The sequence below is a fragment of the Danio rerio genome, chromosome 2 (assembly GCF_052040795.2).
Source record: "Danio rerio strain M-AB ecotype USA chromosome 2, GRCz13ab, whole genome shotgun sequence".
NCBI lineage: Eukaryota > Metazoa > Chordata > Actinopteri > Cypriniformes > Danionidae > Danio > Danio rerio.
This window is the reverse complement of record NC_141022.1, coordinates 63,667,501-63,695,000: the sequence shown is the minus strand read 5'-3', so window position 1 is coordinate 63,695,000 and position 27,500 is coordinate 63,667,501. Positions and strand designations below refer to the sequence as shown.

The window sequence follows — 27,500 nt, the reverse complement described above, 5'->3', positions numbered from 1 at the left end:
AGGCGGCCGTAATGGCTGATGAATTTTTTCTCATTCATAAAACCTCTTTTGACAACAAAAAGACTGAAATGAGCTTTAACAAAGAAATGTGGCATGATTCTGATAAATGTTCTAAATTTAGGCGTACTTCCCCTAGTCGCGTTCGGGTTGATGAAAGGGAGAGGGCAAATATGTGCAATTACTGCCATCTTTTGGGTCACTGGAAAAATAAGTGTCCTTCACTTAAATCAAAAGAGGATGCTAAAATAAAGTCTATCTCTTCTTTGGTTAAACCTGTCGCTTTGGCTGAGACCGTTTTAAAAGTGAACAATGTTCATAAAAGTAGCTCTCCACGCATTTCATCCTTTTCTCCATTTGTTACAGATGGGTCTGTCAGGTTGTTTGATTCGGAGCAAGTGGTCCCAGTTAAAATTCTGCGGGACACTGGATCTGCAGAAAGTTTTGTTTTGCAATCTGTTTTGCCTTTTTCAAATGGCTCATACACTGGAAACAATGTCTTGATTAGAGGTATTGGGTTGAATGTTATATCTGTTCCCCTCCATAAACTTGTTTTAAATTCTGACTTGATCCAGGGAGAAGTGGAGGTGGCTGTGCGGTCCTGTTTACCTGTGGAAGGAGTGCAAGTAATCTTGGGTAACGATTTGGCTGGTGATCGAGTTTGGCGGAATGTTTCACCAAATTTAGTGGTGACATCATCAGAATTGACTAGTGAATCAGGAATTGAAGATCTTTCCTGTTCCTCAAATGTGTTTCCATCGTGTGTGACAACACGTTCCATGAGTAAAATCCAGGGAGGTGATAGATCTGAAGAGAAAAGGGTGAGTACAGTGTTGGAAATCCCTTCTATCTTAACGGTTTCACGAGAGGATTTGATCAGAGAACAGAAAGCTGACTCCACTCTCATTGAGTTGTTTGATCGAGTGGTTCCTAATGACACCATTGTTGATCTCTCGTCTGGATATTACCTAGCTGGGGGTGTATTGTGTAGAAAGTGGGTGCCCCATGGGGAGTTTGTGATTGGTGATCCTATGTTTCAAGTTGTAGTACCCCAGTCTCTTCGTCAACTTGTTCTGAAAACTGCACATGATACATTTGGACATTTAGGAGTGAAAAAAACATACAGATTGCTGTTGAAAAATTTTTTTTGGCCAAAAATAAAGCGTGACATAACCAAGTATATCAATTCATTTCAGACGTGTCAGTTAACTGGAAAACCAAATCAATCTGCTAAACCTGCTCCTTTGTACCCAATTCCTGCTATTAGTCAACCATTTGAACATCTTTTGATTGATTGTGTAGGGCCTTTGCCTAGGTCGAAGGCAGGGAATGAGTACTTGCTTACAGTTATGTGTCAGGTGACTAGGTATCCAGCTGCCTACCCATTGTGTTCCATCACTGCAAAGTCAGTTTTAAAGGCCTTGACTCATTGGTTCATTTCTGTGTTTGGAATACCTGGACTTATTGAATCGGATCAGGGGAGTAATTTTACTTCCAACTTGTTTGGTGAAGTTTTGAAATCGCTCCATGTTCAACATAATCTTTCCAGTGCTTTTCATCCCCAGAGCCAGGGAGCCCTGTCAAGATTTCTTCAAGCACTGAAGTCTATGCTGAAGTCATACTGCACACAAATGGATTGGAAACAAACTGATCCACCAAAAAATGTTGTATCGTATGCGAGTGATTTTCATCTCAGAATGTCTGAAGCATGTCAACTGGTGAAGGGCTTTTGGAGGGAAGCATGGGATCTAATGTGGCGGCTTTTGGTCAACGTACTTAAGTGTTTATTTCAGTCTGGTGATCGAGTTCTTGCTCTGGTGGCTGTAGTTGGTTCACCCTTTCAGGCTGAGTTTTTGGATTCATCCAATGCAGAGGGTTATCAAATTCAGTTTTGTTGGACAGGGATGCTGGAGATTTGGTGGTTCCAGGTTGTATACATGGTACTTTAAACAATTATCTTAGTCACTTATCACATGTACATTGCACTGACTTGATTAATTTGATTCATGAGTATGTTGCTCTGTTTTCTGATACTCCGTTTTGCACAAATCTAATTGAGCATAATGTCGATGTGAGAGATTCAATTCCAATTCGAAGGCTATTATTGTACTGTAGAGTTTTATCAAATAGGAAGAAGCAATTAAAGGGTGAGGTTGACTACGTGTTGAAAATTGACTTTGGCAGCACCTTGGAGTTTATGTGGAATCTTCTGAGGGATCTCTGGTGGATTTTACGGGCCACAATCCTTAGCTTTTTCCATCCACTACAAAACCCCAGTCAGAGGTCGATATTGAGGTGGTGGTTCTTGCAGGGTTACCTGCTGGATATTTGCCACATTAAAGGCTCTCAAAACATTAGAGCAGGTGCTTAAACTGTTATTGAAGGTTGTATATTGGTTTTTCTCTCTCTTTGTCTCTGTATTTCTCTCTTAAATTGCTTCCTAGGCGCCATGGTTGCTGGGGGGAGTTGGGGAGCTGAGGATGGAGAACCAGTTTGACCTTCATACTGAGGTTTAGGGGGATTGTGGGGTTCGATGTCATGTTAAAAGACTTTGGTCTTTTTCTTTTTAGGGGGGGTGTGTGACGAGTCTCTTTGACCAACCCACTGATCGGCCGAAAGCGGGAAGGACAGAGACTCATCTGCTCAATTGGGAACACCTGAGTTCCCCTCTATAAAAGCCAGCAGTGTTGGCTTGTGAAGAAGCCGTGCTTTTGCTCCTGTTTGTTTGTTTTGTTTCTTTTAGCTTTGGTTAATCTTTGATTTTGGCTTACCTAAAGTGAGCTCTTTATTATTCTTAATGTTTAAATAAATACTTTTGGTACCAAACCATCTGGTGTATTTCCTCCCTTTAATTTTTGTCATCGCCTTTGAGCCGGGTCGTGACAACTGTTCTACACAATCTGGCAACCCAGAGTGCTGAAATATAATTGGCTGAGCTGGCAGTGGGCGGAGTTACAGAGATCAAAGCAAAGAAACTGAACCCTTGACCTCTCAGCAGATAAGTGACAGCAGCATCATCTCTCAGGTCCTGTTCACACTGGTGTGTGTGTGTGTGTGTGTGTGTGTGTGTGCGTGTGCATGTGCGTGTGTGTGTGTGTGTGTGTGTGTGTGTGATCAGTTCTCACCTGTTCAAACTCTCTCATCGGGTGTGTTTGAAGAGGAGCTTCCCCCAGACCATCTGCAAACACACACACACACACACGCACACACACACACACACACACACACACACATACGCAGCTGTTACACACACATCACACATGCCATGCCTATACAGAGATACTTTAACATTGCTTTTGAATAAAACTAGAGAACCAAACAAGTCTAAACTGAGATAATGTGTGTGTGTGTGTGTGTGTGTGTGTGTGTGTGTGTGTGTGTGTGTGTGTGTGTGTGTGTGTGTGTGTGTTACCTGTGATTGGACAGGTGGGTCTGCACACGTTTCCCTCTTCATCCTCAAGTGAGTCTCTGAGAAGAGAGCAGGAGTCCATTAACACTGCTTCACACACACACACACACACACACCGCGGTGAACTCTGCAGTCCTGAACACACGCCATCATCATCTACACTCACTTTATTATTATGATGATGATGAGTTTCTGGTAAACACTGAAGTAGATGTTTTGAAGAATGTTTAAGCCTGTACACATCCACTGCAGCGCTGTTTGCTTCTCCTGTAGCGGTCAATACAACAAAATGACTATATTAGCTTAAATGAAGCAACTCCTCCAGGATTCTTATATAAACATGAGGCTCGTCAAACTGGTCGTGGTGGTGGAGTTGCATCAATCTTTAGTGATTTCCTTAATATTAAACAGAGAAACGGACTTATGTTTAGCTCCTTTGTAGTATTATCGCTTAATGTTCAGCTTCCAGATACTATACAAAAACCTATGTTATCTCTCGCTTTAATCACCATATATAGACCCCCAGGACCCTATGTCAAATTTCTAAAAGAATTTTCTGATTTTATTTCTGACTTACTAGTCAAAACTGATAAAATGCTAATTGTAGGTGACTTTAACATCCACATAGATGACGCTAATGATACATTAGGGCTCGCGTTTATGGATTTAATACACTCACTTGGTATAAAGCAAAACGTTGTGGGTCCAACCCATCGCTTAAAGCATACATTAGATCTAATTCTGTCTTATGGAATCGAGGTTATTGACGTAGACATTATACCACAAAGTGATGATATTACAGATCACTACCTCTTACTATATAAGCTGTGTTTACCTGAAATCAGCAAACCCGCTCCAATACTCCGCCCTGGTAGAACTATTGTTCCGTCAACTAAAGATGAATTTATAAATAACTTACCTGATCTCTCTCTATTTCGTAATGCACCCGCAAACTCAAATGATCTTGATGTAGTAACCAGCAGTATGGATGCCATCTTTACTAGCACACTAAATACTGTGGCACCCATCAAATTAAAAAAGGCTAGAGAGATTAAAACTATACCATGGTATAATAGTCATACTCGTGCGCTCAAAACAGCAACCCGCGCCCTGGAACGTAAATGGACAAAAACTAATTTAGAGGTCTTTAGAATTGCGTACAAAGACAGTATGTCCAGCTATAGGAGGCTCTAAAATCTGCCAGGACCGAGCACCTGCGCAAACTGATAGAAAATAATCATAACAATCCTAGATTTTTATTTAACACCATCTCTAAATTAGCTAATAATCGGTCATCCATAAACTACTCCACCGCAAATTAGTAGTGATGACTTCATGAATTTTTTCAGTAATAAAATAGAAGGCTTTAGACAGAAAATAGGAGATGCCAAACTTTCTGCACCGGCTTATACTCCAAATCCTGTAAATATTTCATTAAATCATAATAATAACCTACACTGCTTCAAAATCATAGAACATGAAGAGTTAGTAAAAATTATAAATAGCTCTAAACCAGCTACGTGTATGCTGGACTCAATTCCAACAAAATTACTGAAAGAGCTGCTACCTGCTATAGGAGAACCTCTTCTTAACATTATCAACTCTTCTTTATCTATAGGCCATGTTCCAAACTCTTACAAGCTAGCTGTTATTAAGCCTATTATTAAGAAACCGCAACTAGACACCAACAACTTAGCTAACTATAGGCCTATTTCAAATCTTCCATTTATGTCTAAAATACTAGAAAAAGTTGTTTCCACTCAATTATGCTCTTATCTGCAGACGAACAATATTTTTGAAGTGTTTCAGTCAGGTTTCAGGGCTCACCACAGTACAGAAACCGCCTTAGTGAAAATAACCAACGATTTACTCTTAGCTGCTGACCGAGGGTGCGTCTCGCTATTAGTTTTACTCAATCTTAGTGCGGCATTTGATACCATTGACCACAATATCCTCATAAATGGCTTAAAGTCTACAGGTGTCCAGGGACAGGCTCTACAATGGTTTAAGTCATACTTAACTGACCGCTACCAGTTTGTGAATCTTAATGGACAGCCTTCACAAATCTGCCCAGTAAAGTATGGGGTGCCTCAAGGATCAGTTTTAGGCCCTTTACTGTTTACAATTTACATGCTACCTCTGGGAGACATTATTAGAAGACATGGGATCAGCTTTCACTGCTATGCAGATGATACTCAATTATATATTTCCACTAAACCTGACGAGACGTCTGAACTTTCTAAACTAACTGAGTGTATCAAAGACATCAAAGACTGGATGACCAACAATTTTCTTCTCTTAAACTCAGACAAAACAGAATTATTACTTATTGGGCCTAAATCTTGCACACAGCAGATCTCGCAACTCAATCTACAATTAGAGGGATACAAAGTTAGCTTTAGCTCTACTATAAAAGATCTGGGTGTCATATAAGACAGCAATCTAACTTTTAAAAACCATATATCCCATTTCACTAAAACTGCCTTCTTTCATCTGAGAAATATCGCTAAATTACGTAATATGCTATCCATCTCAGATGCAGAAAAGCTAGTCCATGCTTTTATGACTTCGAGACTGGATTACTGTAATGCTCTATTTGCTGGCTGCCCAGCATCCTCTATTAACAAACTTCAGCCAGTACAAAATGCAGCAGCCAGAGTTCTGACCAGGTCTAGAAAATATGATCATATAACCCCAATTTTATCCTCCTTACACTGGCTGCCTGTTAAATTTCGTATTGAATTTAAAATATTACTTTTCACCTATAAAGCTCTAAATAATCTAGCTCCTGTTTATCTAACCAACCTTCTGTCTCGCTACAATCCAACTCGCTCCTTAAGATCTCAAAATTCAGGGCTTCTGGTAGTACCTAGAATAGCAAAGTCTACTAAAGGAGGTCGAGCCTTCTCTTTCATGGCTCCTACACTCTGGAACAGCCTTCCTGATAACGTCCGAGGCTCAGACACACTCTCCCAGTTCAACACTAGATTAAAGACCCATCTGTTTAGGAAAGCACACACTCAGTGCATCACCTAGCGGGTTCCACACAGGCTTCTGCATCTTGCTTATATACACTATGAACAGCAGCTACGCTAATTATTCTCTTTATTCTCTATTTTCACCTGGGGATACTCATCCCGAGGTCCTCAGATTAGGCGGAGTCACTGATTGGATCCAAGACCAGCGACGTGATGATCCCAAGGATTCCATATCCGGGACCAGGCCATATCCTGAGCTGCTGCTGCGCTGATGGTCGTGGGGAGTGGAGAACATGAGTCTGATTCCAGCGACGCTCCAGGGACAGACGAGTCTTCGCTGAGGCCATCTTCCAGCATAAACCACGGCGAATGAAGTTCTGCACAAGACTTTTGGCCAGCGGAGAAATTAAAATGGTCGTGCCCAACTGAGTCTGGTTCTCTCAAAGTTTTTTTTCTTCACTCCCATCAGGTGAAGTTTTTCTCCCTCTCCGCTGTCGCCACTGCCTCGCATGGTTCAGGATTGGTAGAGCTACGCATCGATGAATTTGCTCTTCAGTGTTTGAACTCTCAGTAATGATTAAATCACACTGAACTGAGCTAACCTGAACTGAACTGAACTTAAACACTAAAACCTGAACCACACTGTTCCAGTTACTGAACCACACTGTTCCAGTTACTATGACCATTTATGTGAAGCTGCTTTGACACAATCTACATTGTAAAAGCGCTGTACAAATAAAGCTGAATTGAATTGAATTGAATTGAATCAATAATGACAGGTCATCACATGGGCGACTATCTGATTTAACACTGGGGGGGGGGGGGGGCAGTAAATATAAGATTTCTTTCAGGCATTGTTTTGAAGAGGACACAAATAATAGAGCCGAGATGTAGTAATAGAGATAATAAAGATGTGTGCCCGCAGCTAACGATGGTTCTCTCATTAATATTACAGCACGGACACTACCACATATGCTTACTCAGGTTCAATGACAGCAAATCTTTCTTCAAAACTCTTTATTGCATTGTTTGTTGTGTCGTCATCAGACTGACTCCTGAAGCTCTTCACTCACTCGTGCTGCTGATCATGTGACAATACAGAAGTGATTGAAGAAATGCAGGACAAGACGTCTCTGAATAACTGACCAGTTTACATTACACCTGTTAACATGACCCATCATACTGTACATCAGGGAGTCTGTGAGGTTCATCTGCTAAACAGCCACAACCCAAAACATTACAAAAATCACCCTGAAAGAATTGATACGATCCCTCCGATAAAGCACAGCAGCCTGACCTGACCCTGCTCTGCCTGACCCTCCAGCATCTCTCTCCTCTGCCTGTGGTGGATATTGTGGCATTAGTGTTTCAGCACTCATTCTGAAAGCCAGTATGCTCAACATGTGAACTTTCTGTACTTGGCGTTTAGCTGCACTGAAAATGATCTCGTGTCCATTTTCTCTGTTATTTTATTTAATGCATGACAGCGCAGGGCAGGATCATTCATGCTGTAGCACATCTTATACACAATGCTAATTCAAAGTGCTTTACATGAAGAATGCAAAACTATTATAAAAATAATCACAACAATAAAAACAAGGAATGAAAAAAGGTTAACATCTTAATTTCTCATTAATTAATTCACTTAAGAACAGAATAGAAATTGATTATAAAAAAATACAGTGTTACGGAGCTCAGTTCTCATTTAGCAAATACACAGCTAAACAATATGCTAACTGTGGCCGTTAATGTTAACATGATGCCAAGTCGTCACAGATGAAACATGCAGCATGGGGAACGGCTGTGGCGTGTTGAGCTGCAGTCAGGGGCAGACTGGGACTGCAGCCACACCAGCCCACACGACCACACCGACACAGCCCCAGACACAGACACACACATGCACTACTCATATTGGTGTAGAGATGGTGAAGTCGTATAAGCAGTATCACATATGTCACAGATATTTAAACATTTAATGTGTGTTACTGGAACAAAGGCATCCCGTTTATAACAAATTTATATGCGCAATCATTCATTCATTCATGCATTATCTTATCCATTTAGACCGTTTATTAATCTGGGATCGCCACAGCGGAATGAACCGCCAACTTATCCACATATGTTTTACGCAGCGGATTCCCTCCAGCTGCAACTCACTGGGAAACCCCCACACACACACACACACACACACACACACACACACACACACACACACACACACACATTCTCATACATACACCACAGACAATTAAGCCTACCCAGTTCCCCTACAGTGCATGTGTTTGGACTTGTGAGGGAAACCAGGAGGAAACCCACGAGGACATGCAAACTCCACACAGAAACACCAACTAACTCAGCCCAGGCTGGAAATAGCGAGCTTCTCATGCCCCCTTCCGAGACTACTTCAGTTATGTTGTGCATTTGGCCGTGTTTGATTTTAGACATTTTTTTCTCAAGCTTTTTAGCACCGCCTTGCCTTTTCCACTGTCCATCTCTGACCATTAGCTTGTGTTGTTTGATTGACATTCTTGCCAGACTTTGATTACATCTGCGTAACCTCTAACTGGGTCTGCCCATCTCAAAACCAGCCGGTCAATGCCAATTAAGCCCATGCTTAACATTTACTACTAGTATTACTAGTATCATCATCATCATCATCATCATAATATTGCAAGAGATAGAAGCTGCCTGCATGTAAAAAAGTCATGTAAAATAAGTAGATTTAAAAAATAGCTGACCACCCCACATTTAAAAATGGTCCAGTCCTTGGCATTTGCCAGAATTGCAGGCGCTTACCAACAAGCATTGGACCAAACCACTCTAAGGAAGGGGAGGGAGAACTCAACTGTTTCTAAATGCATTAGTTCCCTGTGTGTGCGCGTGATCTGTCCCTCACACAGAAATTCTCACGTGCTCTGCGACCCACTGAGATGCGCCTTCTCCGCCAAAATGCGTCCGACTGTAGTTTCTGAATCTGCTAAAATGTCCAGGATTCAGCTTTTACTTTCGCATTGTAAAGCTGCCGGTATTTGTATGCGTTGTTGCATTGCCAGTTTGCAGCTGAGTGCGCGAGCACAGCCGCGAGAGAAACATTAAACGATTAATCATTTAATAAACCACTCAGATAAACTTTATCATCAGAGAGAACAAAATGACATCTATAACGGCTGCCAAATACTTACACCAGCAGAAACCGGTAATCAGTTTATTCGCCGCATTTAAATGATCTACACTTTTTATTCTAGTAATTAGTGTCCTGGGTGAGGCAGTGGCGCAGTAGGTAGTGCTGCCGCCTCACAGCAAGAAGGTCGCCGGTTCGAACCTCGGCTCAGTTGGTGTTTCTGTGTGGAGTTTGCATGTTCTCCCCGTGTTGGTGTGGGTTTCCTCCGGGTGCTCCGGTTTCCCCCACAGTCCAAACACATGCGGTACAGGTGAAGTGGGTAGGCTAAATTGTCCGTAGTGTGTGTGTGGATGTTTTCCAGAGATGGGTTGCAGCTGGAAGGGCATCCGCTGCGTAAAAACTTGCAACTTGCTGCGTATTGCAACTTTTTGCAATAATGTCTATTTTTTTATATTTTTTTCTGATATTTATTTCTCATTTACTGCATATTTTATTAATTGAATGATGCTAATATATTACACACTTCATACATATCTAAAATGCTTTGACAATACTGTAAATGTCATTCCAATATAGCAAATCTAGAAAGAGAGAGAGAGAGAGAGAGAGAGAGAGAGAGCAGAGAGAGAGAGAGAGAGAGAGAGAGCAGAGAGAGAGAGAGAGAGAGAGAGCAGAGAGAGAGAGAGAGAGAGAGGGAGAGAGAGAGAGAGAGAGAGAGAGAGAGAGCAGAGAGAGAGAGAGAGAGAGAGAGCAGAGAGAGAGAGAGAGCAGAGAGAGAGAGAGAGAGCAGAGAGAGAGAGAGAGAGAGAGAGAGAGAGAGCAGAGAGAGAGAGAGAGAGAGAGAGAGAGAGAGCAGAGAGAGAGAGAGAGAGAGAGAGAGAGAGAGAGAGAGAGCAGAGAGAGAGAGAGAGAGAGAGAGAGAGAGAGAGAGAGAGAGCAGAGAGAGAGAGAGAGAGAGAGAGAGAGAGAGAGAGCAGAGAGAGAGAGAGAGAGAGCAGCCTTTACCTGTCAGTGGGTGCACATGGCTCCTAAATAGCATAAGAGTAGGAGAAATAGTGGATTTCTATTATTTCAGCAGCCTTTTTAAAACAACTTTAACCCATTGAAGAGTAAATGTGTATAACAGTGTCATAATCAGGCCACCACTCCACATATATTTCAAACCTGTGGGAAGCCCTGCCCTGCCCTGCCCCGCCCTGCCCCGCCCTGCCCCACCCTTCCCTGCCCTGCCCTGCACACTGAGCTGATCTCACCAGGAAATGTGACTATTTCACGTTTTGTCAGTTTAGTGGTATTTTCTTTGTACGAGTTCAGTCGTCTGAAAATGGACCATTTGAAAAAGGAGGCACCCACACTCCCCCCACCCCCTCCCCTCTCGGGGTCCGGCCCACTCGAGAACAGATTTTACTCCATGCGGCCCCTGACCGAAAATGAGTTGGACACCCCTGAGTTAAAGCGACAGTAAAGGCATTAGCAGTCATCAGATCAGCGCTGATCGATGTTCTTCATCATCTGTCCTCATCATCATCATTGATCAGTTTTAAATCTGTCAGTCTCATAACCCTAACGCCCCTCCCACCTCATCAACATCTCTTCTCTGATAGGTGTTTATAGAGATCCACCAATAGCAAACCACAACTATCCAATCAGGTTCTCGCGGAGACCGAAGCCCCGCCCACATCTGTCCTGCTCTAGAATCGGGAGAAAAGAGGCGCTCCAGCACACACACACACACACACACACACACTCCTCTAGCTGACAGATGAGGAAACTCGGCTGTAACACTGTCGTACAGCAGTGCACGGGTTTCCTTCCGAACTGAAATCTCAGCATCAGCTCCATCCCGAACACACGGAGAGACTCTGATCGATCAGTTCAATAATCGATTACAGACAGAAGAGCTGAGGCCTCCTCTAGCACACATACAGTCATGCCCGCAGTGCTGGACACACACACACACACACACACACACACACACTATAACCCAATGAGATGGGAATCAGCAGAGGAATACACAGGTCTAACAGCAGCATCTGCGCGTGCGTGTGTGTGTGTGTGTGTGTGTGTGTGTGTGTGTGTGTGTGTGTGTGTGTGTGTGTGTGTGTGTTCTGGAGGAGAAACACTGACAGGAGGAGGACTGTAGAGTTTAATATCTGATAATGGCCGACACTGAATCCCGCTCAGCTGATGATGATGATGATGATGATGATGAAGATATAAATGTAACGCAGTTCCACTGTGCGCTAGATCAGGCGCATGCGCAGATGATCATGAGGATGATAGTGATGGAGGTGAGCATCTTCATCATCCTCACCGCTCTCCCGCCGCTCCGCTCTCCATTCTCCGCCGGTCAGTCCTCACCCGCGGCCCGCTGCTGCCCCCTCATACCGGTGCCGGTGCTCGGTGTGTGTGTCTGTGCTGGATCCGCGGCTCTTCAGCTCACACTGACCTACATCAGCCGAATCAGAACAGCAGCTGAACTGCGCATGCGCCTCTGCATTGATCAACGCGCCCACAGAAATCTCCGTTCACTGTAAATTAACGCCGGTTTGGTGTCATCACGGACACCGAGGAGCCTCCGCTGCCTACAGCTGGCCGATCACAACTACGTTTGATTCATTTTGGTGCAGTTTGTTTCGGTTAAAGCGAATGAGCGGCCAGTGATGACGTGTCATCCGCGGCGGTGACGTGTAGATAAATCTGCATATATGCTAATGAGCTGTGTTCTGGAGCTCACTGATAATAAGCTGATGTGCATCAGGTGTGTGTTGGAGCCTGCATGCAGCATCACACACAGCTCAGCCTCAGGGTCAAGCTGAATAACAGGAGGAGGAGTTCACACGCGCATGCGCTGCTCATTCAGTGGCCCATTAATGAAGGTGCATTTAATAACAATATAGGCTTTTACTGGCTTTATAGCTCTCGATAGGTGTCATGTCATCGTGTGTCTTTGTGCATATTGTGGTGTTGTGTAGTATTGGGTGGATAAAGAAATGTATCATACAACCCAACTCAATCTGTTTTATTAATGCGTCCTCAGACTGAGTCTTAATGAAACCGTGTGCTGTTGAAGAAGAAGAAGGCAATATCCTTCAGCTCAGGGTGTGCAGAAGCTGGAATAGGTCAGTGTGTTCTGCATTTCACACACACTATGAAGCAGGGGTGGGGTAGCTGTGGCTCTCGAGACACATGTGGCTCTCCAGCTGTCTGCCTTCAATATTATTTTACAGTTTAACTTTAACCATCACTAAAAATCAGTTTCCTCTCGAAACAATACAATTACACTTTAAATCGTCACTTTACACAGCACAATGCGCACTCAGCTAACGATTAAAGGACGTTTCGACTAATGTGTGTTTGTGGCAGTGTGGATAAACTTGAACTGCGACAACAACAAAGGGCAAACATCTTGCGTTTCTATGGTAAATTATATTTAAATAACATTTATGAGTGATGATGGCCAAAATAAAAATCCTCTTAATTGTTGTTTCTTCATCATGGAGCTGCTCATCATCTGCTGCTTCATATCGGTTTAATTTTGAGTTGTGCATGGACACAAATGAAGGTTTTGATAAAACCTGTTTTATTTATACTAATAATAACAGTAATATATTAGCAGTAATACTATAAGATATTTAGTAATGCATAGTAATGCTGTAGCAAATGCATTTTAAAGTCACAGTTGAAATCAGAATTATTCGCCTCTCTTTGAGTTTATTTATTTTAAATATTCCCCAGATGATGTAGAGCAGATTGAGGAAATGTTCACAGCATGTCTGATAATGTCTGATCTTCTGGAGAAAGTCTGATTTGTTTTATTTTGGCTAGAATAAAAGCAGTTTTTCATTGTTTAAGCACCATTTGAAGGTCAATATTTGCCCCTTTAAGCTGTTTATTTTCTCGATAGTCTCCAGAACAAACCATCGTTAATCATAACAGTGTTAATAATTCATCTCTAATCACTGATTTATTTTCTCTTTGTCATGATGACATAATGATTACCTAAGGTAATCAGGTTAGCTAAGCAGGTTAGGGTAATTAGGCAAGAGATGTGCTGGAGAAATCTGCTCTCTGATAAACAGAAAATGGGGAAAAATAAACAGGGGGGGGATGAGATAAGTCTGACCTCCGCTGTGAACACATCTAAATGGCTCTTTAAAAATGCATTTGCTAAAAGAACACAGAAATGGCTCTTTGCTGAAAAAGGGTTCCCGACTCCTGCTATAAGCTAACATTTAGCAATCAAACAAACACAGTGACACACTGATGCCTGAAGCCGGAGAGCTGCCGTGTAGGATAAACGTCTCCAGTGTTAGAGAGATGACTCCAGTATCTGCTAATGTATTGATGCTGATGCTTCTGGACAGGTGCAGTACTGGCAGAGACCAGCAGGGGCTCCGCAGCTTAACCAGTGCACTGTGTCCTGGGCCAGTCCTGGACTGTACTGGAGTACACTGGTCAGCGCGGCTGCTCTACACGTTCTTCCCGAATGCCACCCGTGGACTGGACCGCGGCGCCCGGGGCTCGATGCCGTCTGAAATGACCCAGATGGCGGGGGTGAACCGGCCGCCCTCCATCACCACCTGGATCTCCTCAGCGCGGGCCAGCGCCTCCAGCTCCGGGCTCGTCTCCGGACACCAGTCCGCCATGAACTTATCTCTGGTCTCACACAGGTTGATGTGGATCTCCTCCGGCTGCAGGCCGAACAGGTAATCTGCACACACACACACACACACACACACATCAACTCACACTGCGCTCCAGAGGGTGTATCTCAGAATGCAGGTTGATCAGCAGCGGATGTGCTGTATCCTGATCGCGGCACGGCTACAGAACTCCACTGAGAGCAGACAGGGGTCTGAGCTGTAGTGATGTTCTGTATCTTTAATTAAATGCAGAGCTTGCAGACAGATAAACATGATGCACACTACACTGACCTACTTATTAGGGGCCCAGCTCTGAAGGTGTGTAGACACCTCTTGGATCTGCTCCGGTTCTTCTTCTTCTTCTTCTGCTCTGGGTGTTTGCGCAGACTGTGGCGCACTGATAGAGGTCAGTCTGGTCTTCAACCACAACAAATGTGCTCTCTCTAACTCAACTCTCCAGCGCCACCACTTATCTTTATAGTTATAACTGCGACTGGGCTACGATCTGATTCTGCTACCATCCGAACTGTGAACAAATTTACACCGGCGGAGCATGCCGAGTCGAGTGGTGTCTGCTTCTCCCAGGTCAGCCATGTTGGCCGTCGCCCGGTTTGAACATTTCTGCTTAATTCATTGAAGCTCGGCATGTGTGTTCAGGATGTATGTCAGATCTGTCATTATGGCCTCACACTGAGCACACCATAAACATTTGATGACAGCGCCACCTATGGGTTAAGAGTTATGAGCCATTCATCAGCCATTATTAATGAAACGTACAAACTTGGTAATAACGTTTGCCTGCTTTTGCTTATTTTGATGAAACTGGTCTGCAGTTAATCCTTGTGTCATGCCGACAACACAGATACCACTTATGCCATAATCTGCCAAACTTCCTGTCCGCCATTTTGATTTTGTCAGATCAGGGGTCACAAATCTCGGTTCTGGAGGTCCGGTGTCCTGCAGATTTTAGCTCTAACCCTAATCAAACACACCTGAGCAAGCTAATCAAGGGCTTACTAGGTATACTTGAAACACCCAGGCAGGTGTGCTGAGGCAGGTTGGAGCTAAACCCTGCGGGGCACCGGACCTCCAGGACCGAGATTGGTGACCCCTGCCCTTGACTGTTGGCCCAATCTTCACCAAACTGGACTCTGACCGTCTTCAGACCATGCAGACCAACAGATCTTGCGTTCACGCCGACAGATGAACGGTTGTCATGCAGCACGTGCGCAAGCTTGATGTAGCGCTGCCAGATGACATCACCACAACGGAGTGAAGTACTGAGACCAAACCCAATGAGTGTGATCCAGAGCGGACACTGAGCTAACTACACCAGTCTCCGCCGGCTGGGTAACACTGACAAACTATTCAGTTCTATCAACCGAAATCAAACGAGATTCATCACATGACTTTCCAGTCGTTTCGTCTGTGGTCATGTGACCTGTATTGCATTGACATCATTTATTCCCTAAAAACTTCCTGTCCACCATCTTGAATCAGTTTGAGAATCTGTTGTTTTGATGGATCTTTAGGCCGGCCCCGATAACTGCTGCTTGCAGCCATATTTATCATTATTATTGAAGATCAGCGGGTGACTGGAGTGTTGTCTGTGTCACCCGCTGCTCCTCCTCCATGTTGTGTTTCTGAGAGCCGGACACTAATAATCGTGCGTGCAGTACAGCGGCCACAGCGCTTCAGTGTGGACGAACAGCGGTAGTGAAGTGATTGACAACATTAAGACAGCGTGTGTTTGTGTGTTCTGTGGATTAGCCGTAGCTTCACCTGCTAGGTCGTGCATCAGGTCTTTGATGAGGTGTCCGATGATGGCGTAGAGCGTGGCCACGATGATGATGGAGGCCAGGATCATGTAGAAGACGTGTATGGGCAGGTGGATGGCATCTCTGGCCGGCGGGACGTAGCTCTGGAAGTACACCTGCTCCTCCTCACCTGCAGGGGGCAGCAGAGGCGGCGGCTCGCGCGGAGCGGACATCGCTAATCCTGCAGGCACACAAGACAGCCGTTACTGCCGCTGACCGCACCGCAGACTGCTGCAGAGTGTGTCCATATCTCCTGCAGTGTTGCAGAGGTGATCGTACCGTGCGCATGCAGTCCTGCTCGGCTGATGGAGTTTAGCGGCTCACGCCCGTCGCTCAGGTGCACACTCACTGATGCTCGCGTCTGATTGGCTGAGACTCTCAAGGTCAGCGGCTTTATTAATCAGCTGATATTATCCAGCTTTGAGGAGGCTTACAGTCTGTTATGGCTAATCATGGACCCAGAGAACACACACACACACACACACACACACACACACACACTGGACTTATATTCGCATGAAACACACTACACAGCGGCTCAGTGAACCCAGAACCGCACAGAGACGGCTTATGGAGCTCAGCACCAGTGTAGAAGAGTGTGTGTTATCCCATTACAGCTGTGTTTGTGCAGTGTTGGAGATTATACATCATCACACACAGAAGACTCAGACACCGGCGGTTGGCTCCTAATGAAGAGAGGCTTTAATTCTACATCTCAATCTGTTTTACAGGAATAAAACAAGACAGAACTCATTTAATGCCTCACGGGTCAGCGATGACCACACGACTCTGTCAGACACAAACACTGGGATTCACTCTTTATTTCTACAGCAGCACAAAGAGCAAGAGGCCTGTGAGGAAGCGTTAAGCCTGAATAATGAACATGTGTGTGTGTGTGTGTTCATAGTGCAGTGATGTGATGGTGCTGTAGGGGGCGCTGGTGTGTGTGGACGGACTCCTCCACCCGCTCCTCCACCTGCTCCTCAGGGCCTCCTTCAGCATCAGCAGATCCATCTTTAGTGCCGAAGACACAGTCTGTGGAGAGATGAGCAGCATTAGTGTGCGCGCAGACACACACACACACACACACACACACACAGGACATACACCATAGCGTCTGCAGCTCTACAATCACTGGCTCTAATCTAAATCTCTAACAGTGTGATCATGCCGTGTTCATACAGTAAATGTCCACTCATACCTCTGCACAAAGTTTACAGATGTTTCTGAAACACACGGCGGGCAGATGTGCAGTAATGAAACCCTTTCAGTGACAGAACTGGAGATCAGCAGCAGATGGACACGCGGAGGAGCTTCATATACACACGGCTAAACAGCCGGAACTCTTTATATTGAGCAGATCCGGCATTTCTCTGCCTTCAGCACCGCCGACAGTCAGAAAGGAGATCTCGAACCCAGTGGGACAGGGCTTATATGAGGACACAGCGGGAGACACGTCACTGCACTCACTGGGAGAAGACATGCCACAAACACACCACAACACATGCCTCAAACATGCTACAAACACGCCACAGACACACCACAACACATGCCTCAAACACGCCTCAAACACGCCACAAACATGCCACAAACACGCCACAGACACACCACAACACATGCCTCAAACACGCCTCAAACACTCCTCAAACACGCCTCAAACACACCACAAACACGCCTCAAACATGCCTCAAACACGTCTCAAACACACCTCAAACACGCCACAAACACGCCACAAACACGCCTCAAACATGCCTCAAACACACCACAACACATGCCTCTAACACACCACAACACATGCCTCAAACATGCCACAAACACGCCTCAAACATGCCACAACACATGCCTCAAACACACCACAACACATGCCTCAAACATGCCACAAACACGCCTCAAACATGCCACAACACATGCCTCAAACACGCCTCAAACACGCCTCAAACACGCCCTTAAACATGCCTCAAACACACCTCAAACATGACACAAACACGTCACAAACAAGCCTCAAACACACCACAACACATGCCTCAAACACGTCTCAAACACGCCTCAAACATGCCTCAAACACGTCTCAAACACACCACAAACACGCCTCAAACACACCACAAACACACCACAAACACACCACAAACATGCCACAAACACGCCAGAAACATACCACAAACATGCCACAATTACGCCACAAACTTGCTCTAAACACACCACAAACACGCCTCAAACACACCACAAACATGCCACAAACAACATGCCACAAACATGCCACAAACACGCCACAAACACGCTCTAAACACACCATAAACACGCCTCAAACATGCCACAAACACGCCACAAACATGCCACAAACATGCCACAAACACGCCACAAACAAACACGCTCTAAACACACCACAAACACGCCTCAAACACACCACAAACACGCCTCAAACATGCCATAAACACGCCACAAACACGCTCTAAACACACCACAAACATGCCACAAACACGCCACAAACATGCCACAAACACGCCACAAACACGCCTCAAACATGCCACAAACACCCTCTAAACACACCACAAACACACCACAAACACGCCACAAACATGCCACAAACACGCCAGAAACATACCACAAACATGCCACAATTACGCCACAAACTTGCTCTAAACACACCACAAACACGCCTCAAACACACCACAAACATGCCACAAACAACATGCCACAAACATGCCACAAACACGCCACAAACGCGCTCTAAACACACCATAAACACGCCTCAAACATGCCACAAACACGCCACAAACATGCCACAAACATGCCACAAACATGCCACAAACACACCACAAACATGCCATAAACACGCCACAAACACACCACAAACATGCCACAAACACGCCACAAACACACCACAAACATGCCACAAACATGCCACAAACACGCCACAAACATGCCACAAACAACATGCCACAAACAAGCCACAAACACGCCACAAACAAACACGCTCTAAACACGCCTCAAACATGCCACAAACATGCCACAAACACGCCACAAACATGCCACAAACATGCCACAAACACGCCACAAACACGCCTCAAACATGCCATAAACACGCCACAAACACACCACAAACATGCCACAAACACGCCACAAACACACCACAAACATGCCACAAACATGCCACAAACACGCCACAAACATGCCACAAACAACATGCCACAAACAAGCCACAAACACGCCACAAACAAACACGCTCTAAACACGCCTCAAACATGCCACAAACATGCTCTAAACACACCATAAACACGCCTCAAACATGCCACAAACATGCTCTAAACACACCACAAACACGCCTCAAACATGCCACAAACACGCCACAAACACACCACAAACACGCCTCAAACATGCCACAAACACGCTCTAAACACACCACAAACATGCCACAAACACGCCACAAACATGCCACAAACAACATGCCACAAACAAGCCCCAAACACGCCACAAACACGCTCTAAACACACTATAAACACGCCTCAAACATGCCACAAACACAAACACACACACACACACACACAGCTGCACCTGCCAGGTCGTGCAGCAGGTCGTCGATCAGGTGGCCGGTGATGGCGTATGTAGCGGCGAGCACCAGCAGCAGCCCCACACACACATACAGCACATGCGGCGGCGGCAGCGAGAGAGCGTCCCGCGCTGGAGGACGGAACTCCACAAACACTGACCCGTCTGAGGGGTCCGTCTGCAGAGAGCGTCCCGACGGAGAGTCCATCGTGAGATATACACACACACACACGCGACTGCTGCACATCTGAGCGCTGAGATACACACATGTGACGGACGCACATCTGCTGCGGGCGCATGTAGGCCAGCGGACGCGATTACATCGCATTACAGCAGGAAACACACACGATCTGCGGGAGATTACTGCAGCTGTAATCAGACCCTGAACACACACACTCATCAGGAGAAGCAGACTAATCCAGCAGAGGAGACAGCAGCTGCTCCAGAACCACAGAAACACACACACTCACCTGTGCTCATACACCTGTGCTGCTCTCCGGCTCCTCCTCCTCTACTCGGGACACACCTCCTCCGGGTCGGAGTTGAGCCTCATGGCCTCGTGCATCAGGAAGGTCCACTCCACGATGGTGATGCCGGTGTTGAAGACCACGATCGCGAACATCAGCGGGTGCAGCATGCTGGACAGGTGACAGGTGAGGACAGGACAGGTGTGCGGCGCGCTCTCAGAACACAGAACTCAAGCCCGTAATCCACTGATCCCCTTTACACAACGCCGTCATCAGCATAATCCCGCTGTTTACCGGACAGCGCCGCACATCCCATAATGCAGCACTCCACAGCCTCAGCGCTCACGTGTGATGATGAGGAGCTCACCTGCAGACCACACTGACCTGCAGGACTGTAGAGGACACCTGAGAACAACAGCAGAGCTTCTGAACACCGCCACAGATATGACCACCAATGACTGATGACTTTACTGAGCAGTCACTGACACACACACACACACTGACACACACACACACACTGACACACACACACACACTGACACACACACACACACACTGACACACACACACACACTGACACATTGAACACACACTGACACACACACACACTGACACATTGAACACACACTGACACACTGAACACACACTGACACACACACACACTGAACACACACACTGAACACACACTGACACACTGAACACACACTGACACACACACACTGAACACACACTGATACACACTGAACACACACACTGAACACACAAACACACACACACCTAACACACAAACACACACACTGAACACACAAACACACACACTGAACACAGAAACACACACATACTGAACACACACACTGACACACACACACAGAACACACACACTGAACACACACACAGAACACACAAACACACACACACTGAACACACACACACACTGAACACACACACTGAACACACAAACACACACACACTGAACACACACACACACTGAACACACACACTGAACACACACTGATACACACTGAACACACACACTGAACACACACGCTGACACACACTAAACACACACACTGAACACACACACACACACTGACACACACTGAACACACACGCTGACACATACTAAACACACACACTGAACACACACACTGACACACACACACACACACACACACACTGAACATCCTGGGTTATGCAGAGTAACCCACACACACACTCATATAAAGACTCTTGAGGTGAGGGAAAGCAGTTTTACCTGGAGATGAACACTGCAGCGGTGGACACACACACACACACACACACACACACACACGGTAGGCTGTGAAACCTAGAGCAAGTGAGCGCACACACACCCACACACACACTCGCGACAGCTCTACGCGGCAGACACACTCGCTCGCGCCTCCTCCGTCTCGGCCTCCTTGAAGAAGACCTCAGACATCAGCAGCGTCCAGAAGATGATGGTCATGGAGACGTTCACCAGAACCATGAAGATCATGAGCGGATGCAGCATGCTGGCGGCGGCAGAGTGTGTGTGTGTGTGCGCGCGTTTGTGTCTCTCGCAGGCGAAGATAATCCGGCTCCGCTTCAGCAGACTGACCACACACACCTGGAGGACGCAGAGAGAGAGTTACACACACACACACACAAACACACACAAACACTCACACACTCACCGTATCTCAGCTTGCGCTGGAGTGTGTCTGACCTGCGCTCAAACTCCGAATGACCCTTGACCCTAATACTGGCCTCTGTCCTCAAACCCACAGCTGATATAATCTCAGTATAATCTGTGCCAGACTTATAATAATCCACACACACACACACACACACACACACACACACACACACACACACGCACGCACACACACACACACACACACACACACACACACACAGAGAGGATGTGTCTGCATCTTGTGTAAACAGGAACAGTTCTGCCTGCAGGCGAGTGATGAAGGAGAGATGCGCATCAGCCGGCCGAGCTGAGAAACTCCGCTGATGTGTTGGAGGAATCACATCACAGAGCAGATCTCTGAACACCAGCAGCTGAATGAGTTCCTCCGTTCCTCTTAGGAGGGTAATGTGAGGTGTGTGTTGTGTCCTGTGCTCAGTGTGTGATCGGGGCTCTTTGTTTGTTTATTCACAGGTAAAGTTATAGTTGGTCAGCAGAACTCGTTCAGTGTTTAAAGGCGGACATTAGTCAGACAGATGGAGTTACTCAGTGTACAGCAGGTTATCTATTCAATTCAATTCAATTCAGCTTTATTTGTACAGCGCTTTTACAATGTAGATTGTGTCAAAGCAGCTTCACATAAATGCTCATAGTAACTGGAACAGTGTGGTTCAGGTTTTAGTGTTTAAGTTCAGTTCAGTTTAGCTCAGTTCAGTGTGATTTAATCATTACTGAGAGTTCAAACACTGAAGAGCAAATTCAACGATGCGTAGCTCTACCAATCCTGAACCATGCGAGGCAGTGGCGACAGCGGAGAGGGAAAAAAAACTTCACCTGATGGGAGTGAAGAAAAAAAACCTTGAGAGAACCAGACTCAGTTGGGCACGACCATTTTAATTTCTCCGCTGGCCAAAAGTCTTGTGCAGAACTTCATTCTCCGTGGTTTATGCTGGAAGATGGCCTCAATGAAGACTCGTCTGTCCCTGGAGCGTCGCTGGAATCAGACTCATGTTCTCCACTCCCCACGACCATCAGCGCAGCAGCAGCTCAGGATATGGCCTGGTCCCGGATATGGAATCCTTGGGATCATCACGTCGCTGGTTTGGATCCAATCAGTGACTCCGCCTAATCTGAGGACCTCGGGATGAGTATCCCCAGGTGAAAATAGAGAATAAAGAGAATAATTAGCGTAGCTGCTGTTCATAGTGTATATAAGCAAGATGCAGAAGCCTGTGTGGAACCCGCTAGGTGATGCATTGAGTGTATGCTTTACTAAACAGATCGGTCTTTAATAGTGTTGAACTGAGAGAGTGTGTCTGAGCCTCGGACGTTATCAGGAAGGCTATTCCAGAGTGTAGGAGCCATGAATGAGAAGGCTCGACCTCCTTTACTTGATTTTGCTATTCTAGGTACTACCAGAAGCCCTGAATTTTGAGATCTTAAAGAGCGAGTTGGACTGTAGCGAGACAGAAGGTTGGTTAGATAAACAGGAGCTCGATTATTTAGAGCTTTATAGGTGAGGAGTAATATTTTAAATTCAATGTGAAACTGAACAGGCAGCCAGTGTGAGGAGGAGAACATTGGGCTGATATGATCATATTTTCTAGAGCTGGTCAGAACTCTGGCTGCTGCATTTTGTACTGGCTGAAGTTTGTTAATAGAGGATGCTGGACAGCCAGCAAACAGAGCATTACAGTAATCCAGCATAGAGCTCATAAAAGCATGGACTAGCTGTTCTGCATCAGAGATGGATAGCATATTCGTAACTCAGTGTTATTTCTCAGATGAAAGACGGCAGTTTTTGTGACATTATCATCACTACAGTATTCTGGAAGATCTGTGTAAATGCTGCTATCCCAGTGTAAACATGTGAACACCGCAAGCAAACTATTACCGTCCTGGAGGATTGTGACAAGATAGTCTACACACACACGGCTTCCTGACGCTCTCTACAGACTGCATCTGAGTTATGGAGATATGCAGAGGGTTTATTCTCCCATTCGCCGTGCGGTATCAAACACTCCATCACCACTACACTCACGGGGGCATACCTGTCAACCCTCCGATTTTTCCCGGGATTCTCCCGTATTTTACACTTGTATCCCGCTATCATCCCGTAAAGGTGTTTGCCGTATTTCTCCTGTATTCTCTGACTTCCTCTGAAGGCAAATAAACATTAAAGGGTCACGAAACACCAGAGCACATGTGTGGAGCTGTTGACAGTCATATATGTGTCCCACACGGCTATAAACACTATTAGGACACAGATATCTCACTACACAGTGAAAATTGGCAGTTTTTGCGTTATTTTCAGCAAATTGGTTCTTCCGGTTTGAAACTAATTTGAGTTTATTTCTTTATAACAGCTGTTACTTTAATAAGCTCAACTGTTTGCTGATGGATTTGCTGCTCGTGGACACGGTTTATTTTTTCTTTTGTATATAATAATAATAATAAAGCACATTACTGACCATTTAACTGTTTATTTACAACCAAACAGCTCCAAATGAGCAGATCTAGTAATTTGGGGATTTTTGAGGGGGGGGATATGCCTTATTCTGAAATCACTAATGAAGTCTTGTTATGAAGCGGTGCTGCCAGGAGCAGAAGTTAATAATGAGGCAACCCTAGATGTTTGGCAGAAGGATCAGGGGTGTTCACTCCATGCAGACACTTGGACACTCATTTGGCAGTGTGCTGGCAGTACACCAATTCAGTTCAATTCAGCTTTATTTGTATAGACAATGTGGACATAGATTTTACAATGTAGATTGTGTCAAAGCAGCTTCACATAAATGGTCATAGTAAATGGAACAGAGTAGTTCAGTTTTTGGTGTTTAAATTCAGTTCAGTTTAGCTCAGTTCAGTGTGATTTAATCATTACTGAGAGTTCAAACACTGAAGAGCAAATTCATCGATGCGTAGCTCTACCAATCCTGAACCATGCGAGGCAGTGGCGACAGCAGAGAGGGAGAAAAACTTCACCAATCGGAGAGTGAAGAGAAAAACCTTGAGAGAACCAGACTCAGTTGGGCACGACCATTTTAATTTCTCCGCTGGCCAAAAGTCTTGTGCAGAGCTTCAGTCTTAGCGGTGGACGCTGGAAGCCGGCCTCAGCGAAGACTCGTCTGTCCCTGGAGCGTCGCTGGAATCAGACTCTCCACTCCCCCATGACCACCAGCGCAGCAGCAGCAGCTCCATCACTCTGTAATAGAACTGAAGATCAACACTGCAAACGTGTACATCGTCTACTAATGACCCCGACATGGACATATAATTCAAATGATGCTCCGCTCAAGTGCACAGTTGACGGAGGTGATTTACACTGTATTTGGAACTGATATCACAGGCTATTGGCTGCAGATTTGTTGGTGAGTAAGTCTTATATATATATATATTTTTTTTGATTATATATTTTTATTTAGCTTTTTCAAGAATTAACAATACAGAACATCCAAACAAAACAGCAAACAAACTAAATTAAAACATACACAGTAAATAAAATAAATAAGTAAAATTAAATAAAATAAACAAATAAAAAGGGAGGAGAGACAGTTTAAACCAGTCGAAACAAAAACATTTGTCAAATCAGATCTGGTGGTAGTGTTTTAATGTAGTTCAAACATGGATTCCAGGGCTTTTTAAATACTTCATCCTTTCCTCTCAGAGAATATGTGATCTTCTCCAATCGTACACAGTTGCAAACTTCTGAGATCCACAGTCTAACTGGTACATCAATGTCTGTTTTAAAGCAATGCATTTTCAGCTATCGTTAGCAACATTTGGGTAAGTTTATTTATGCTGGAGGTTAGAATTTGTGTAATTGCCCAGTAAACATATCTCTGGATCCAATGGAAAATCAATCCATGAATCTGTGATATAATAGTACATACTTGTACTCACAACACCTTCACTTTAGGCCACAGCCATGCAGAATGCAAAGATGTCCCTTCTTCTACAGCACATCTGAAGCGGAGAGGAGAAATACTGATTTTAAATGTGTGTAATCTGGAGGGAGTATAATAGAGCTGGTGTCAGAAATTAAGCTGGATTAGTCTAAATCTGGAATTCAAAGTTGAGGTTTCCCCATCTCGAGTCTTAATCTTATATTTAACACAAGATGCGCCCTCATTGTTGTTTGGTCGTACTGATAATAAATTGAAGAGTGTAAGAAACAGGAAGTTGTGTTTTCTCAAATGGATCTCTGATAAACCAGCGGCAGTGTCAGAATGGCACAAGGGGAAGTTTGCTCTCATGTCATCAGAATATTTTACCCACCGGTGGAAGGGGAAAGCTGATGCTTCTGTCAGATCTGGACTCCTTTCCTTGAATGTGAAGGTTGCAGGATTTCAGGTACATTTTCCCAAAACCGTCATCAACATAAACCTTTAGCTTAATGTGTGTGTTCTCCTGTTATTATTATTAATACTCTCTACTTTTGTCTTCATTATGTGCGGTGATGTTGAGCAGTCAGTTGGTGGTAATCTGTGCTCATTCTTCTGTTCTGTTTGTTCAAATAAAGGCAACAGTAAGTTCAGTTCTTGTTCTTTATATTCATCCTTCATATCTGCGCTGACTCTGACTCTGTTCAACATGACACGGTGTTATCTGTGCTGATCAATCTTCACTGTGCAGCGACACCAACACTGCTGATCTGGAAATCAGGGTGTTCAGTGAACTGCAGTGGGCCGCGCTGAAGCTCAAAACTCCAGAGCTGAACAGAACAGCAGTCGCTCTCTCCGGCCCTGAACACAGCCGTCACAAACTCAGCTCCGCTCCAGCCCTGATCACTCCGCTCATCCACTACTCGAGGTGTTGGAGATGGTTGGAGCGAGGTTGAGAGCGCTGCTGTACACTGCAGCTCCAGTAAATGGCCATGCCTCACTATACGTCTGCTTCAGTGCATTGAGGAGTTCACCAGAGCATCACACACTGCTCCAGCGCGCGGATGGCCGGAGCATGGCTTCTCTCTGATCACTGCCTGTAGATTCACCTCAGCCTGTGATGGAGCAAATAAGCAGCCAGAGCGCATCGCCATCAGCTCAATCACCAGGATATCAGAGGAGCAGTGGTGTATAGATTATATGTGTGTGTACTGCTGTGCTGAGTGAGACGGCCACACACACACACACACACACCTCGCTACACACACTACTGTCATCAGACCATATACGGAGGATACACACATGATGAGCGTACACACCTGCAGGATATACAGCATAACACACTCTACACAGCAGAGATGCACGTGTGTGTAAAACGTGTGTGTGTGTGTGTGTGTGTGTGTTCTGCAAAATCTGTTAACCTAAATACTGGAAAAGACATGCAGAAAGAGAAAATGTGGAGATTCACAACCGTTTATTACAGTACAGTCAAGCAGATCACACACACACACACCACATTGACATAAACACACTCCTGTAGTATGGAGGAATGATGATTGAAACACTCACACTATACAGCACATGAGCTGATCACACACACACACACAAACAAACACACACACAAACACACGCACACAAACAAACACACGCACACACAAACACACACACGCGCACACACAAACACAAAAAACACACACACACACAAACAAACACACACACAAACACACACAGGCGCGCACACACACACACACAAACACACGCACACAAACAAACACACACACAAACAAACATGCACGCGCACACACACACACACAAACAAACTCGGACACAAGCACGCACGCACACACACATACAGGTTTGTTTCAGTATCTCAGTGAGGACGTTATGGAGATGTCCACAGTGTTTCTCTCAGGTTGATGATGGTGTTTGGGTGCTGCCCATCATCAGACGCTGATCAGCA

At 45.1% G+C, this 27,500-nt stretch overlaps 3 protein-coding genes and 1 long non-coding RNA gene across 30 annotated transcripts in view; 1 reads left to right on the top strand and 3 right to left on the bottom strand.

Moving 5' to 3' along the window:
• The window catches only part of wu:fj49a02, a 61,942-nt gene extending 49,964 nt beyond the window's left edge, over positions 1–11,978 (bottom strand). For all 22 annotated transcript variants that reach the window (NM_001443326.1, XM_087238688.1, XM_087238698.1 and 19 more), the window contains 3 exon segments: positions 3,123–3,175; positions 3,410–3,465; positions 11,820–11,978. In NM_001443326.1, the coding sequence (NP_001430255.1) occupies positions 3,123–3,175; positions 3,410–3,465; positions 11,820–11,845 (135 nt within the window). In that variant the 5' untranslated portion in view covers positions 11,846–11,978.
• The window catches only part of LOC147846609 (uncharacterized), a 27,744-nt gene continuing 7,282 nt past the window's right edge, over positions 7,039–27,500 (top strand). The window contains exon 1 of the long non-coding RNA XR_015479211.1: positions 7,039–7,102. This is a non-coding gene — a long non-coding RNA (uncharacterized LOC147846609). The remainder of the gene's footprint in view (positions 7,103–27,500) is intronic.
• Positions 13,068–20,046, bottom strand: LOC108180196 (uncharacterized). 3 transcript variants are annotated; one of them, XM_087241785.1, is made up of 5 exons: positions 19,521–19,864; positions 17,170–17,397; positions 16,248–17,003; positions 15,934–16,149; positions 13,068–14,219 (listed from the first exon to the last, which is right to left on the bottom strand). In XM_087241785.1, exons 4-5 carry the CDS (start codon positions 16,139–16,141, stop codon positions 13,978–13,980), a joined length of 450 nt encoding a protein of 149 aa, XP_087097911.1. In that variant the 5' UTR covers positions 16,142–16,149; positions 16,248–17,003; positions 17,170–17,397; positions 19,521–19,864; the 3' UTR covers positions 13,068–13,977. The 3 variants fall into 3 exon arrangements, with proteins under 3 accessions (XP_087097911.1, XP_087097912.1, XP_087097910.1); XM_087241786.2 differs by lacking the exon at positions 17,170–17,397 and having other exon boundaries at positions 19,521–20,046; XM_087241784.2 differs by lacking the exons at positions 17,170–17,397; positions 19,521–19,864 and adding an exon at positions 19,985–20,046.
• LOC110438156 (uncharacterized) overlaps positions 26,998–27,500 on the bottom strand; it is a 3,229-nt gene continuing 2,726 nt past the window's right edge. For 2 of the 4 annotated variants that reach the window (XM_087241728.1, XM_087241729.1), the window contains one exon: positions 26,998–27,500. This exon is cut by the window's right edge and continues 1,377 nt beyond it. The gene's annotated coding sequence lies outside the window, so the exon portion shown is untranslated. The other 2 variants (XR_015479177.1, XR_015479178.1) reach the window with 2 other exon arrangements.

Bases quoted from the DNA above. Each gene is read 5' to 3' on its own strand.
- LOC108180196 (XM_087241786.2), bottom strand. From the start codon at position 16,141: ATGTCCGCTCCGCGCGAGCCGCCGCCTCTGCTGCCCCCTGCAGGTGAG. The intron at 14,220-15,933 runs GTGAAGCTACGG...GTGTGTGTGCAG, and splicing joins CCTGATGCACGACCTAGCAG to ATTACCTGTTCGGCCTGCAG.